Raw genomic sequence first — 16,854 nt, 5'->3', positions numbered from 1 at the left:
TGGGGTGGGAGCGATAGTACTGCCTCTGCTGAGCCCCCGGAACTGGAAGAAAGCTGGGCGTGTGAATGGAGCGGGCGAGGGTGGGCGGCGCCCGGACCGAGCTCACGCTCCGCGAGTCAGGACGTAGGGCGGGACGGGCGGCCAGCAGGGGGAACCGGAGGACCGGCCATGTCGCGGGGATGGGCTCCTGATCTCAGACGCCGACCCTGCGGGACACCCCAACCCATCCCCTGCGGTGCCGGCTTCCAGACCTGGAGCGCAGCGAGGCGCGGCGGGCGTGGGCCGGTGGGCAGAGCGCACAGCGGAGCTAGGGAGCCTGGCGTTACCTCTGGGGGTGCCTGCCTCACACATAGGGTCTCAAATTAAGGTGCTGACCCTCAGACCTAATGAGTGTGTGCACCACACCCCGCTGGGATCAAGGCAGGCAGCTAGCCATTCTGAAGCAAACAACTAAAACATGTGGCATTTATGGTACCATAGTTCGGCATCCTTTCCTATTTTAAATAAGTCTGCCAATCTCTGAGAAGATTGTGTGTTACCCTCTGAGGGTCCCGGCCACGGTCCCTCCTCCACAGTCCCCAGAATGCCTCTTCAGCCTCAGGCCTTTTTCCCATCCCCCCTCCACACACGCACCCCTACACCTCCTACCCCCACCATGTAGTTCTCATCCCATCCTCCACAGGTCCCAAGCTTCCCACTGCACCCCCAGCCCTGCCTCAGCTAAGCACCTCCTTTCCTTCTCTCCTTGTCTTCTCAGGCACCTGTTGCAGGTACAGCCGCCACCCTCACCCTCATGCACCCTGACCCCTGGAGGGAGGTCCAGGGACACGGCTCCCTCACAAGGACACCACTCTCCCGACACCCCGGATCTTGGCCAGGACACCCAGACCCTGCGTCCCAGCCCTGGACGCCGGCATCTGATCAGGTCTAACTTCTCCCGGAAGTCCTGAGTGGTAAATGCAGGAGCAGAGAGGGGTCAGCAGGGACAGGGGTAAGAGGGCAAAGCCCGAGTTCCTCGTGTGGGCTACGGAACCAGGCGGCCTGTTGCTAGGTAACCAGCTCTCCGGTGGCTGCCGATGTGAGGCTCCAGCCCCTTCCCAGGAGTCTCTCAGGCGCCCACCCTCCGTGGACGTGGACGCAGAAAAGCGAGCAGAAAGGAGAAGCAGGAGCCCAAGCACCCCTGGGCCACCTTGGCTCCACCACCTACTGTTTTACAGTGAGGTTTCGGCCGCCTGGGTCATTTGATCACCGCCACCATGAGTCTGGGCATCATGGAGGAGGAGGATCTGGCGGAGTACTTTCGGCTGCAGTATGGAGAGCGGCTGCTGCAACTGCTTCAGTGAGTGTCTCAGGGTCTGGGCAGCCCTCTCTGTGCCCGGGACCCCTTATCCCTGCCCATACCCCACTTCCAACCCCTCCCACTCCTATAACCCAGTGTCCCAAATCATCCACCCCCATCACCCGGACCCCCACCCCTTATCAGCTGACTCACCTTGCTTCACAGATGTCAACACAGCTCTCTCCCTCTGATTAGATCGTTCCTTTCACTCACATGAGCGCAAGACTGCCTTCCCTCCCCCACGGCTTTCTGTCTTCATGGGTTATTCCCAGGCCCCTCTTGCCCGTGTCTTGGACAGAAAGTTTCCCCACATTGAGGAGCAGTCAGAGTCTCCATCTATCAAGCTACTGGAGAAGAAGAAAGAGGCCAAGATCATGCACCAGGCCATGTTGCAGAAGAAGGAGGTGGGGGACTGGCGGTGTGGTGCAGAGGGGGCCTCAGGGGCAGCCCTTCATTTTGTGGGTGGCAGTGGCTACGTGCCAGGAGTTCTGGGCGGTGGCTCTGTGTTCCCTCTGCAGAGACAGGAATGATCTGAGTCTTTGGGGAACCAGGGTCCCAGGCTGCTCTGCTCTGACCCAGGCATGCGTGGAACGTGGAAGGCCTGGGGATTGAGATGCTTGGGCAGGGGATGCTGGGGCCTTCCTTGGTACCCATGTCAGAGGCCCTCCTGACCTCTCTGCTCCCCCCACCCCAAGACATTTCAGCATAGAATGGAAACTCTGAGCCTGCGCTGGGAGGAACTGGGCATCAAGGAGGCTCAGCTGAAGGCCCACATGCAGAAGTTCGAACAGTTCATCCAGGTACCCCTCACCCTAGTTCTCCTCTTCCTCCTCCTTCTCCTCTTCCTCCTGGCTTTTGCTGACTCCTCACCCTGGGTCAGATGTCTTTTCAGTGCTCAACAATGCGCGGGGCTTCTCCCTTAACAGCCCCACTTATTGCTGTTTGTAATTTCTTGTTTACCTATCAGTCTCTGCTCCTTTTAGATTTCCATTTATTATTTCCTTGCCCATACCTGAGACATACAATTTATGGAATGAATGAGTGAGTGAATGAATGAATGAGGTATGGTCTGGGTTAGGCACTTGGAGATACAAAGATGAATCAGACAGGGTTTTAGTACCCCAACTCACCCCATTCCTCCCTCCTAGCACTGAGGGTACACAAAGCGGGTGGATGAAGGACCAGGTACTAGAGTCCATTCTGAAGCAACTCCTCTCCTCTGGTCCTTTGAGGAGTGATTTAACTATTTTTAGATCCAGATTTCCCCAAGGAGGAAGGGCCTGGCCCGGCTCCAGGGAGTAATCACTGGCCTCTGCTACAGGGGAGTCCTACTCCTAAGCATCTTCTGTCTTGCTCTGTGCCTAACCCAAGTGGGAAAAGAAGCTGAAGGACCAGGCATATTGTCCAGAAGTCCAGTTCTTATTGACCAGAGAAAAGTGGAGTGGTTGGGGCAGCAGGAAATTTGGGGGTTAGGGGTTCTCCAAGTGGCCACTAGAGACCTGTGGCATCAGAGTCTTGGAGAGCATGTTACAACATACTCTGGGACTCCAGAGCATGTTACAACATACCCTGGAACTCCTCTCTCCTTGCTTTCAGCTGGCCTGAGATCAGGCCCAGGAAATGACATTTTTTAAAGTTCCTCAGGGGAGTGTGATACATGGTTGGACTTGAAAACCACTGGTTTAGGGCTCTTCAGTTTTCTCCTGGGCTTGTGGGGCACAGTACAAAGCTCAGTGTGCCTTCACCACATGCTTCCAAATGCCCCCACCACACATGCCCATCCACGGGGCACCACAGGAGCCCCTGGAGAGGCAAAGGAGCCACGCAAGTGTGTTGTGAAGGGTGGGTTCACCCTCTAAACTTGGGGGAGGGCTTTGCAGAGGGAAGAAGAGGTGGGCGTCTGCGTAATTGCAGTAGCTGAGCCTCATGTGTTTTTCTGGGCATTGGATTGCCTGCATCATCTCCTCCTGCCTGAACCTGTGGCCAGTCTGAGCCACTGGATACATGCTCTCTGGAATGTCCTTGCCCCCAGGCCCTCAGGAGCAGGCCCCTCTCCTATCTCAACTCCCTGTGGTTTGAGCACTGTTGCCCCAGCTTTTGGAAGGAAGTGAGGGGCTACTGCCTCTCATTTCTACAGTTGGAGGAACTGAGGCACCAGTGACCAAATCAGCAGAAAACTCAGGCCTCTGGCCCACATGGATGTTGCCTGCCCATCCTCAGAGTGGCCTGAGCTTGGCAAACAGAGGCCCTGTGTGGGGCTCCAGGGAGGGTGGAGCGAGTGCCTGACAGACACCACCTCCCTGGCCCCAGGAGAATGACCAGAAACGGATCCGCGCCCTGAAAAAAGCTACTAAGGAGAGAGAACTTAAGAGGCAGCGCATGCGAGAGCTGGCCAAGGCCAAGCAGGAGATGGCGGCCCTGCGGCTACAGCACCAGCGGCTGAGCAGCAAGCTACAGGACTACTCCATCTTCAACAAGTACCTGGAGAAGGTGGTGGAGAACTCAGAGGTGAGTGGGGGCAGGGCTCATGCCTTCCTCAGCCCCATCTCCCCTTCCCCAGAACCTGGGGCTATAGGGGGCTGGGGGACCCTCTGCATGGATGGCCACCCTACTCTGAGAATGTGCATCCAGCCCTGGAGGGCAGCTGAAAAAGGCCCCTGGTGGGCGTTAGGGACTGGGTGGTGTCTGTGATAGCTGTGTAAATGTCTCTGTGTGGATGGTGTGTGGTGTGTGCTGGGGTAACAAGGTTTCTTTTTGCAGCACAAAGAATAAGCTTTGCCTGCCTCAGGATGTGGCCTACTTCTATCCCTGCTTCCCCTCCTCCCTGGGGTTTTATTTACCTGAGAGTAAATAGGGAAAGGAAGGGAGAGAGACTGGAAAACACCGAACCTAAGGTAGAGCTTGAGAACTTAGTATGTGCTGGGCCCTGGGCGAGGTGCTGCACATGCGTGACTCATTCAGTTCGCTCGTTAGCCCCCAGAGGAAAGCCATCCACTGGATCACCATTGCAGCAGGGGAAGTGGAGGCTCAGAGGGGCTGGGGAAACCACTCAGGGTCTCCCAGCCTGAGCCCTTGCTTCTAACTACTTCTCTGTGGGCCCTACGACAACTGCTCTTCCTAAAGTTGACTTGCTGCTGGAGCTTTGGGATCTTCACCCTCTTCCCACCCACACACTCTGCAGTCCAGCTGACCCTTGAACAACACAGGTTTGAACTAGGCAGTTGCGCTTACACTAGTGATTTTTTTTTCACTAGACCATTAGAAAAAAACTGACAGACAAACTATATAGCCTAAAACCGATGACATGAACTTGCAGTATTGATAAGTACAGTACAGCACTGTAACTATATGTTCTCTTCCTTTTGATTGTCTTAATAACATTTCCTTCTTTCTAGCTCACTTTACTGTAAGAATATGGTATGTGATGCCTATAACATACAAAATATGTGTTCATTAACCATTTATGTTATTGGTAAGGTTTCTAATCAACAGTGGGCTATCAGTAGTTAAGTTTGGAGGGTGTCAAAAGTCACATGTGGATTTTTCACTGCACGGGAGGTCAGCACCCCAAACCCTGCATTGTTCAAGGATCAAGTGTATTTGACACTGTTGACACTCCTCCTTTACAGATATCTTTGCCCTTTCCTCTGGACCCCCCCTCCCTCCCTCTCCTACTTTCTACCTCAGGCTCCTCAGAGGATCCTCTTCCTAGCTCCTTCCTTAAGCGTTCCTCACAACTTTGCTGCAAACCCTCCACTTTTCTCCCTGATCAATTCCATGGCCCTCCTGTGGATGCTGCCAGTGTCAGTGGCTGGCCACACTGCTTCCCCCATGCCCCCATGTGACAGCGGCAGGTAGGACCCCTTACCAGGGCAGAGTGAGGCACGAGGCATGCATGCCCTCTGGGCTGTGGAGCAATGTCCTGTGGGGGCTGCGGCGAGATAAAGTATGCACAGCTTTGTAAAGTCTGAGCAATTTCCATATCGAACCGCTAACCTAATTGATGTATGCCTGAGTCCCAAATCCGTGTTATTTCCTCCATTCTAAGAAATCTGATAAATTATTCATTTAATAATTGGGGTAGTTTTCTTTAGTGGGGAGAGTGAGGGAAAACTATTATATTAAAGCAGCAGATAAATGATAAGAAAATGACACATATTCAGAGCTGGTAAAGCGTATGTCTTAGAACTGAGGAGACTGGCCTATATCTCTTGGTCCTGTATCTCCCTCCTGAGCTTCAGGCCCCCGCATCTAATTTATGGAGTCCACAGCCCATCTCCTCTGCTTCCTGCGATCCCCAGGCCAGCCTGATGCTGGTGCGTCTGGTGCTAGTGAATGGCATGGCCACCCACCCACACACAGCATCCCACCCACAGCCTCACCAGAACGTGAGCCTCCTCCTTGGCTCCTCCTCCTCTGTCATTCCCGGAAGCCATCAATCAGCGGATCTGGTCTGTTCTGCCTCCTAAGTATTCCTGGAATCTGGTCCCTGCCCCTTCCTCATCCAGACCACCAGTGGACCCCATCTGGAGTTCAGTTTTGCGTTATTCCTGGCCATCAGCCTGTCCAGCATTCTAGAGCCTGCATGACCCCGCACCTCTGTTGCTTTCTCTCTTTCCTTCTTTCTTTATTTCTTTCAAAGTATTTTAAGCATACTGAAAAGTATAGACAAATAGATAATAGCACCCAAGTACTTACCACAGCTTTGTCAAATCTTAATATTTGCCCTCAATTCTTTTTCCTTTAATAAAACACTACAGGTAATTGAAACCCCCTACACCCCCCCCCCAAACCTATTCTTCTTCCCCTCTCCTCGCAGGTAATTGGATCTCTGATTTCCTAAGTTCTCATTCACATGCTTTGGCAGCATATTACATATCCATAAACTGTGAATAGTGTTGTACATATCCTATGTTCTTTTGTGACTTACTTTTTCTGACCAATATTTTTTAAAATGTTTTTATTATGGAAAGTTTTAAACATATGCAAAAATAGAGAGAACAGTCTATTGAATGCCCATTACTCATCACCTAATTCCAAGAATTATCAAATCATAGTCAAGTCCCCCAAACCTCCCACATCTGCCATTTTGAAGCAAATGATATTTTTGCATCCCTAAGTTTTTCAGTATGTAACTCTTAAAGAGAAGAGCTCTTTTTTAAAATAGTTGCAATACATGGTCACACCTAGTAAAAATTTGATAGTAAGTACTTTAAGTTAAATATGCAGTTGATGTTAAAAATTCCCCCATTATTGCACAAGTTCTTTTTAAGCAGTTGGTTTGTTCTAATCAGGGTCCAAACAAGGCCCCACATTTCATTTGGCTGATGTGTTTCTCAAAGCACAGGCATTATTATGCTGATCAAAATAAGCCAAACATAAAAGAGGACACACTGTATGATTCCACTAATGTGTTTATAAACAGGTAAAATGAATCCTTGGTAACAGAAGTCAGAATCCTGATTTCCTTGCTAATAGGGCACAGAAAACCCCTCCAGTGTTCTGGAAATATTCAATCATCCCTTCTTCACATAATTAGGATACTACCACACAAGGAAAGGACTTCATAAAGAGAATCTTCCCTTCATTCACTATTTTCTCACTATGTAAGTCTTAAAGAAGCAGCTAGTTAAATGTTTGATTCTTCATTGCCGTTTTCAGAACGAGTTGGTTCTCCAGCATCCTCCCAAATTGACCTGTCATGTTGTCATACTCATTATTAACTCATGGATTTTTACCATGTTTGATGTTTTAATCTTCTGTGTTTACTCTTACTGATGCTCTAAGTGTCCCATCTTTGGACAGTGGGAGGCTCTTCAAGTTGGCACCTAAGTCCCTTTGCCATCAGCATTACACTGTGGAGACGTGCTTGTGGTAGTGCTGACGTGGTCCATTCATTTCTACTTGCATCCTGTTACATTATGTGCTGAGTGAGATTTCAATATATAGACATGAAGTTCTCCCTCTGCTTTTTAAAACCCTTCAGTGGATGATGTCCACACTCCTTCTTAGGGTTTACTGGGCACTCTTATTACTTCTCCAGGCCGAATTCGCCCTCCCCACCTTGAGCTTAGGTCATCCATACTAACCTTTCTTGAGCTTCCTGAACACACCACACACAGCCCATCATCTTTACCCCAGCTGTTCCCTCCAGCAGTTCTCAACTCTAGAATCACCTGGGGGGTGGGGAGGGGTGTTGCAAAATGCAGATGCCTGGGACCACTTTAGACCTGTTTATCCATCCAGCTCTCTGGGGATGGAGCCTGCCAGGTGTCCTTTTTAAAGCTCCTCCCATGATTCCAACATGCAGTCAAGATTAAGAACCCCTGGCCCAGTTGCACGTGTCTCCAACACATGGCCCATGGCCTGTAACAACCCAAGAGGAGCAAGCAGTGGGATTGTAACATCATCAGAGCCTCTGTCCCTCGACTTTGGCCTAGGGCGTCTGTGCCAGGCCCACAAACCTAGGTCAGAAGTTGACCGATAGCAGGGGCAGCTGCCTCAGGCTGTGGGGCTGCAGTGCAGTGAGCTGAGCCCCTCACCGTAGTTTGAAGAGATCCACGAGGTGATGGCACGCTACAAGACGCTGGTGAGCATGCACGACGACCTCATGCAGTCGGCGCAGGAGGGCCAGGAGAAGATTGAGCGTGCCAAGGCGCGGCTGGCACGCTACATGGAAGAGAAGGATGACGAGATCCTGCAGCACAACAATGAGCTGGCACGCCTGCAGATGCGCTTCGACCGTGCGCGCAGTGATGTCATTGTCTGGGTGAGCAGCCCTCTGGTCAGGGGGCTTCTGGGCTTACTGGGTGAATGAGTGAGGGACGGACACACACACGCATACTTGCTGTGTTTATGTCCCTCCCTCATCCTCTCCCCAGGAATCTCGCTGGGCACACATCCAGAACACCGCAGCCAAGAAGACCCTCTTGCTTGGCACCATTAAGATGGCAACGCTGAACCTCTTCCAGACTGTGAGCAAGCAGCTGAAGGAATCATCTTTTGTATCCCTGGAGGACACGCACAAACAGCTGGACATGGTAAGAGGAGCCGCAGGTACCTGGTGGGCTGTGTTTACTGAACCACAAGGCTTCTTGATTGGTTGAGTAGGGGGATAAACTGGCTACAGCCATGGTTCTCAAATGTTGACAGGATTGGCATTACCTAGGGTCTGGGAAGCATTGCTGGGCCCCACCCAGAGTCTCTGACTCAGTAGGTCTGCAGTGGGAACCCTTGAGTTTCCATTTTCAACAAGTCCTAGGTGGTGGTGATGTGCTGGTCTGGGTTCCACATTTTGAGAACCACTGTATTAGAGCCAAGATCCTGTTGGGCCCCAATCAACAGGGACAGTAGCAGGGACCCACTGTTGGATTCATGGTGCAAAACAGTCTTTGTAAATCTAGTGAATTCTGGAAGGCATATGCCTTTCCCACTCTTTGGGAAAAGAAATCGTTGGTGAGGGAGAGGGAAGTAAGTCAGCAAGTTTAGGGAACTGTTAGAGTCCTGTAAATACCAATCTGAGATTTTTCTCTTTGAAATAATTGAAAGGAAATAACTTTTTCACTGTGTGATCTAAAGCTCTTTGATGCCATGTCCACATGCCACCTAAAATCATCTCACTTCTGACCAAAGGTAAACACATCCCATAATTTGGGAGCCTCCGCAGCAGCTGAGGCATTAGCCATGGTCCTGGTGACATGCAGAGAAACATGACTGTTTATTTATTCCTTTAGCAAAAGTCTATAGCTCTGCTGTGAGATAGGAGAAAGTAAGCTCCCGAAAACTGGGGGTTTTGTTTTGCTCCCTGCTAAATCCCCAGCGTCTACAGCAACACCTAGCACATAGCAGGCACTCAGTGAGCACTCAGTGAGTGATGATCTGACACAAGCTACAAACAGCAATCGACTGAGAGGCCTTCCCCCTGTTCCACAACAACAACAAAATGAAACTCGTGAAATATAAAGGATTGCACCTGCTGACCGGCCAGGAAGGATACCTTCCCTAAAGCAAAAAATCTGCCTGCTTCTTCAGGCATGTCAGAGCAGAATTATTGACAGCCCAAAGACCGTAAAGGGAATGTGTAAGAAAGTTTGTTCTGAAGCAGCAGTTCTCAAACGTTTTGGTATCAGGATACTTTTACACTCTTAAAATTTATTGAAGATCCTCTAAGAGCTTCTGTTCATATTGGGTATTGATATTTACCATATTAAAACTCAAACAGAAAAATTAAAAATATTTAACTCATGTCCTGGCCAGTGTGGCTCCACTGGTTGGAGCGTTGTCTCATACACCAAAAGGTTGGAGGTTCTATTCCCAGTCAGGGCACATACCTAGATTGCTGGTTCAACCCCCATTCAGGGAACTAATGGGAGGCATCCCATCAATGTTTCTCTCTTTCCTTTCCTCTCTCTCTAAAATCAATAAACATTTTAATTGTTAAATACATAATCTATTTATTTTTAAATGACAAAAAGCAAATTAACATAAATAGCATTTTTAATGAAAAATACATTTTAAAAAATATATTTTGTGCGGATAAGTGGCATTATTTGACACTTTTATAAATTCCCTTATGGTCTGGCTCCACGGAGGCCAGGTGGATTCTCACAGCTGCTTTGCATTCACTCTGTTGTGACAGCCCACATCATCAAAACATTCTACTCTGGTAAAAGCCACTGTACACTGGTGAGGGAATAAGAGGCAAATAACATCTTAATTGCAAAAAGAGCTCTGGCCTTGCAGCCCCTCTCCCCACCAGCATGGTCTCAGGGACGGACCCCCAGAGGTCCTCGGGCCCCTTTCCTTCAGCTGTGTAAAGAAAGGTGGGCAGGAGGGGATGCAGTCTAGCTCCTTGGCCCTGCCTGAGCATTCCCTGTACAGATCGAAGCTTCCCATTCATCTACTCCAAATGTGGGGCTTTCTGACTCCCTTTTAACATTGATTTGCCTCTATGGGGATACTTAAGGTAGCCCCAATGTTATTTTAAAATATCCCACTTCAGCCCTGGCCAGGTGGGTCCATTGCTTGGAGCGTCAACCCTTACACCAAAATGGTTGTAGGCTCAGTTTCCGGTTGGGACAGGCACAGGAAGCAACCGATCAATGTTTCTCTCCCACATCGATGTTTGTCTCTCTCTAAAATCAGTAAACACATTCCCATAGGATGTGAGCCCACTGAGAGAAATACACATGGTCAAGTGCCTGAAACATTAAAAATAAGGACCAAGAAAAATGTAAGTTAAAATCTGAAGTCAAGGCAAGAGAGAGAAACAAAGACTGTAGATTCTTGTATTATAAAGGACAGTAGTTGGTTCTAAGATTCCTGGTAAGCAGAAGAAAAAGTGACACACGGTTCAATACCAAAATAAGAAAATATAAGATTTTCCTCAGAGAAAGCAAACCCTTTCCAGCACTCTAACAGAAATTTCTCAAGGAGGCTTCAGACACTCCCAGTGAACAAGGCTGTCAACAGATCCCTACAGCAGATCCAGGCATGGGCCTCGGAAGTCACTTATCTAGGACTAGGAGCATAACATCACAGTACAATGTAGGAAAAGTGATTCTGCAAAAGGCCAAGATGATTTGAATTCAGTGTGCCGTGTCGTGGAAGGTCCAGCATTATTCCTGAATAAAACCCAAACTGCCCGGAGCAGCATTTTTCAACATGGGCTTGCAAATTCCTAGAGTCCCAAGATGTTAGTAGGTTTCCTGTGGGAGAATAAAAGGACTTCATGGACTAATAACTTCAGAAAGCCATAAAGTTAAACAAGTTAGATGGTTTTTAAATCCAGGACTTCGCAAAGTCTTCGCTATGGCTCTGTCCTGAGACTCTCTAAGCAGATTCAACATAATTTATCTGTTTACCGTTTCTAAAACTCAATCACTGAATCTTTTTTGGAGGTATGTGATTACTCATTATAAGAAGATAGTTTGGGAAATGCTGAATTTGTCTTGTCTGTAGCCTTGGAAAAGTTACTTTAATCTTTGACTTTTGTTTCCTCGTTTGCAAAATAAGAATTATATCAGTAATAGCACGAGTATTATCTACTGACAGTTGTTGAGAGTTTGGGGCAGTTTGTGTAGTCCTATCTCTGGGAGCGTTCTTGAAAAGGAAAAATCTTAGGACTGAGATCTTTGAGGCTATCTAGACGAACCTGTCCTCCCTCTCCCCTTTCTCAGTCTAAAGATGAAGAAACTCAGTCCCAGACAGATGAAGGATTTCCCCAGGGCGGCATCAGGACCCCGGTTCTTCTGACTTGTAAGGCAGCACCCTTTCCGCTGCCATGCTGATTTCATGTTCTTTAAAACGGAAGCTAGTGAATGGGATTTAAACTTCCTAGATGCCTCAAGATTAGCCTAATGAGATCTCAGTTCTGGGTTTCATGGAAATGACCACTTCAAAAGGTTATTAAATTGTGGAGAGCCGTCTGCCCCCACACCAGCTGGACCCAGTCTGCTCAGGGCCCTCCGTCTCTCCTCCCTGCAGTTAGACGGTCAGCCCACACTTGTTCCTATCTCTGCGTCTGCTTCTAGGACTTCTAACTCCATTGCTATTTATTTCCTTTAGTCTACTAAGCCTGATCCTCCATTTCAACTAGAGTAATTGTCAAATGAGGGGAAGTGGCTTCAAGAAGTCAGTCACAGAGAAATGGTGACTCCTTACAGGTGACGCCTGGATATGCTCTGTGTTTGGATGGGATGGCCTGTCACTGGGTCGGGTTAACTCTGGTCCCCCTGCCTTGTTAGATCCAACAGTTCATCCAGGACCTGTCGGACATCTGGGCAGAGGTCAGGAAGAAGGACCAACAGCAGGTCCGGGTGTAAGGAGCGGCCGTGAACAAGACAGAGAGAGAACGAGTTCCCGGCGAGCCTACAGCCCAGCCACCGCAGGCCGGCCCTCTGGGGCCCCTGTGCCTTTTCTGCTGGCGGACGCCCTGCTCCCCTTGGGCCTCGGTCCATCCCACCACTGAAAACATTAAATTAGATAAGAACTTTGTTCCTAAGTTATTTTTTGATTATTTATTCATGGGGAAGAGAATCCATTGAGGAAAGGACCCCCCAAAGCACCCCCTCTTGAAGCTGGTCACTTGGGCTGCCCACAGCCTAGAAATCAAATCTCACATATAGTGTCTCTTAGGCTTTGGACTCGCACACAGTAAGTATTCACACAGGCAGCAGACCTTAGGATAAGTACATGGGACCATTTTTTTTCCTCTACCATTTCAAGAAATATTTTCAAGTTGGTATTTCTGATTGGGGTGCAGAGGCTCACTAGAAACTATGAAGGCAGCTTACCAAATCAGAGTTCCGCCTCTTGCCTGACCTCAGGAGCAAGCCCTGCTCTCCCCGAATCTGCGAACCCCCAAACCACAGCATGGTATCAGCCACGTCACCGCAGGGACGGCAGGCAGGCTGCCCCGACAGCATCTGAGCAGGCTGGGCTGATGGTTTCGAAGCAGCGAAACTAAACTGAGAACAGGTCAATGTGAAGTCTTACCCTTAGGCTCAAAAGTTCAATTGCGAATTCCTCAATCCTCAATGGCAAAAGCCAGGCTGGAGATGGACAAACGAAGCAGCATGTATCGAGCATACATTTAATGTTCATCATTCCAGTGAAAATTCTGTGTGGCACCATTGTCCCTGTCTTGCCTAACAGGCCACTTGCCCAAGGACCCTGGTACAGGTGACAGGGCTGGGATTCCCAGGGGGTCTGCCTGCCCTGAGCCCAGGCTCCCTCAGCCAGGCTGCCTTTCAGAAGGCAGAGACACTACTGCTGTCCCCTCCAAAGAAGGCTGAGGATCAGGCCTTGTTTGCTCCCTGGTCCTGTGATCCCAGGGAGGCGCAAGGGACCCCATTAGCTCCAGGTGCTGCTGCAGCCTCCCCTTCCAGGATCTGCTCTGAGCAGCATTACCCCTCACCTTCGTCTACATCAGCATACTGCAGTGATCCCAACACGGCTTCCGCACCAGCAGCATCAACAACACCTGGGAACTTATTAGAAATGCAAATTCTGCCCTGGCTTGTGTGGCTTAGTGGACTGAATACCAGCCTGTGAACCAAAGTAGTCATTGGTTCGATTCCCAGTCAGGGTACATGCCTGAGCATGCAGGCCAGGTCCCCAGTTGGGGGTGTGCGTGAGGCAACGGATGAATGTTTCCCTCCCTCTCCTCTCCCTCCCTTTTCCTCTAAAAATAAATAAATAAATAAAATCTGAAAAAAGAAAAAAGAAAAGAAAGAAATGAACATTCTCAGGCCCATGCCAGACCTGAGAACCAGAAACTCTGGGGGCGCCCAGCCAGGTGGGTTTTAACCAGCCCCCCTGGTCATTCAGATGCACGCTCAGTTCAAGACCCACAGCTGCAGAGTGAGCCAAACCCTTTCAAGGACCTGGGCTCCTTCCATCTCACCGTGTGAAGTAACACCTATCAGCAACAACCTGTCTCGAGTGGAGGTGTAGATAAAAGGCTTTGTTTCAGGGGTTGACTCTGGGCAGTGGTGGGCACTGGTTAAGCTCTCTCTGCAAACCTGTCGTCTTCACACCTGATGCTGGACCTTGAAGCCCACAGGGGGAGGTAGTAGGGAAAGAAATATGGGTGTAAAGTCGGGGAGATCAGGAGTGAGTCCGAATCCAGATGCACAAGCTAGGGATGGAGAGAAGCCCATGGCAGTCCTGTGACTTCCGAGCTTGCCAATGTATGTGTCCTACAGAAGCCAGGACCCTTTATATTTTTTAAAAATCCTCACCTAAGGATATTTTTTAAATCAATTTTAGAGAGGGAGTGGGGGGAGAGGGAGAGAGAAACAAGGGTGTGGGAGAGAAACATTGATCAGGTGTCTCCTACATGTGCCCGGACTGGGGATCAAACCTGCAACCCAGGTATGTGCCCTGACCAGGGGTCGAACCCACGACCTTTTGGGATACAGGACAACACTCCAACCAACTGAATCACCCAGCCAGGGCGGATACTTCCCCTGACGCTGAGCACACATGTCAGGCCCAGGAACCAGAGCAGCTGAAGCAGGATCAGGGAGGGTTACGGGGATGAAGCGATGAGGGGCACTGGCAGAGCAGCAATAGAGTGTATAAGCCACAAAGTGGCCGCCACCTCACTTCCACCTCCCAAACCTGAGTTTCTGTGAGCCATCCCCACCTTCTCCTCAGAAACACCCAGGGAAATGACTTCTGGGAAATAGAGTTCAGCCTAGCCAAGCTGCCCCTCCCCAAGCCTCCACACCACCATTATCTCTGTTTCACAGGTGAGGAAAAGGGGAGGAGGTTGAAGGGACGTCTGTCAGAAAGGAATAGGAGCAGAGGTGAGTTCTAGGAGCGGAGCTGAAGGGAACAGGTAGTCTCTCACAGGAAGGAGACAGCAGGGCCTTTCAGAAACCAGTTTGTGGGTGAAGGATATGCCTCTAAAAAAGCTTCCCCTTGTCTTTGAGCCCCCCGGGCAGTGTCCTGAGATGCAAGAGAGGGTGCAGGACATACAGTTCCCCCGAGCCCCCAATATACACACCCGCACTGTTTCTGTGGAAGTGGTGTTTGGGAAGTCCAACCTGTAAGGACTGAACGCACTGTCTGGGAGGCCGAGGGCCCCCGCAGCCACTCCACCCCCTCCTCAGCCCCATAACCTTTCCCTCCTCTCTCCCTCCAGCTCCTCTGCTTGAGCGTCAAGTTTCCTGCTGGAAGAATCATTTGTGTAATTCCTGTGATTGCACACAAGTTTATCTCACCCCACATGGGCTTACAAATGTGTATAGCTCCCTCTGATACTAGTGCATTTTTCTGGTTTCGGAGGAGCCAAGACCTGGAGCAGAAGAAAGTCTGTGGGTCTAGGCAGGTTTCTTGACGACAAGCAAAGCCACAAACCCACAAACTCCTCCCTAAACCCACAGAGCAGGGCAAAGCAAACCCAGAAGGCCAGGGATTCTCAGGAGCCTGAGTGAGAGGGCTTCCCACTGGGAGTGGGGGTGGCAGCAGTCCAGGCAGGCCCTCATACCTGCTCCCCAGTCCCTCAGCACGTTCACCCGAGCCCTGCACCCATGGAAGGAGGAGCCTAAGGCTGCCCAGTCAAGAGAGACTTGGGCCCCAGGTGCATGAGATCACGTCCCAAGAAAAGGAAGATGGAATTAAGAGCCGATTGGAGTTTTCCCAGCAAGAAAAGGCACCAGCTCATTAAAGCAGAAAATAACTGATTGGTTCCAGAAATGAATGGTTCTCATCAGCAAACACGGAAGGTAGGGCTCTGGGTGTTTTATGGGTAAAGGAGGCAAGACCTTCAGACACTTAGTCTCAATGCAAAAACACTCCATTCCCTCACAAACCTGTCAGCTCTTCCTGACAGAAGGAGGAGAGGAAGGGAGGAAGGAAGAGGGAGGAGGGGTACGGCCTCAGGAATGAATGAGCTCAGGTTGCCAGCAGCCAGGCAACAGACATTTCCATGCCTGTCACACAGGCCACGCTGGAAACACAGCCCCCAAACAGCAATGGATGTCTAAAAGCTGCTGGTGAGAACAGGATCAGAACAAAATGTTGAAAGCTTTTCGGAGTGACCTCTGTCTCTCTGGAGTAGCTAAGAGGTCTGTGCTTCTGTGGGATAAGCTGTTGGCCTTTGGGCTCAGACTGCTCCCTCACATGATTCTGCCCCTGCAGCCCCCCTCCCAAACTGCAGGCCCACATCTCGAACACAAGGTTTCCAGCCGGCTGGAGGGGCTGTGGTACATTCCTCATTTCAAGCCATCTTAGTGTTGCTGACTCAGGCACCTGAGCATGCTGCTTTGCTCTGGGACTTTCGATCCAGAACAATCTATCGTAAGTGTCCTGTGTACATAGCAGGGAGCTATGCACGCAGAGTCCTGGGAGGCCCCTGCCCCAGGCAGCTTCACTTCTCCTGGGGGATAAAAACCCACTGAGAACTGTGATACCAGCTGAGTATAGGCCTCGCCTCAGCTCTCCTCACCGGCAATGGCCTGATGGTCCCTGAAGGTTTAACTCTGAAACTTCTAACATTCTGAAATTGAGGAGGCTCCCAGTGTAGATCACAGAGAAGGGGGTGAGAAGAGCCAGGCTTGGAGGCATCCAGAACATGGTGATACCACCCTCGAAGGGGCAAATAACCATTTTAGGAACTTCATGAGGAAACAAGCTAGATCCAGAAATATCCAACAGAATGAAAGCCAGCTGCATAGCGATGTGAAACTGATTGTATTAATTTTCCAGTCTGCATAACAAATAACCACAAGCTTGTTGGCTTAAACCAACCCCCATTTATTATCTCAGAGTAGTAGGTTGGAAGTATGGGTTCTCTGTGCATGGCTGAAATCAAGATGTTGGTTGAGCCTGGCTCTTAAATGGAAATTCTAGGGAAGAATCCACTTCCAAGTCTGTTCACATGTTGGCAGAATCCAGTTCTTTGCAGTTGTGGGTACGAGGTCCCCATTTCTTTACTGGCTGGGGTCACTCTCTGCCCCTACTAGAGGCCACCTGCATTCCTTGTCATGTGCTATGTCCTCCATCTT

At 49.9% G+C, this 16,854-nt stretch overlaps 1 protein-coding gene across 1 annotated transcript; it reads left to right on the top strand.

Moving 5' to 3' along the window:
• Nucleotides 1–812: 812 nt before the first annotated feature.
• Nucleotides 813–12,193, top strand: CCDC42 (coiled-coil domain containing 42). Its single transcript, XM_045824593.1, has 8 exons — nucleotides 813–953; nucleotides 1,218–1,339; nucleotides 1,638–1,743; nucleotides 2,035–2,139; nucleotides 3,650–3,847; nucleotides 7,887–8,108; nucleotides 8,221–8,379; nucleotides 12,085–12,193. The coding sequence occupies exons 2-8, from the start codon at nucleotides 1,257–1,259 to the stop codon at nucleotides 12,160–12,162; spliced, it is 951 nt and encodes a 316-aa protein (XP_045680549.1). The 5' UTR covers nucleotides 813–953; nucleotides 1,218–1,256; the 3' UTR covers nucleotides 12,163–12,193.
• Nucleotides 12,194–16,854: the final 4,661 nt, after the last annotated feature.

Source organism: Phyllostomus hastatus, unplaced genomic scaffold (assembly GCF_019186645.2).
Source record: "Phyllostomus hastatus isolate PE091 unplaced genomic scaffold, TTU_PhHast_1.1 phas_scaffold_55, whole genome shotgun sequence".
In the NCBI taxonomy this organism is placed as follows: domain Eukaryota; kingdom Metazoa; phylum Chordata; class Mammalia; order Chiroptera; family Phyllostomidae; genus Phyllostomus; species Phyllostomus hastatus.
Note: the sequence above shows the minus strand (reverse complement) of the source record. Positions and strands in the feature narration are given on the sequence as shown.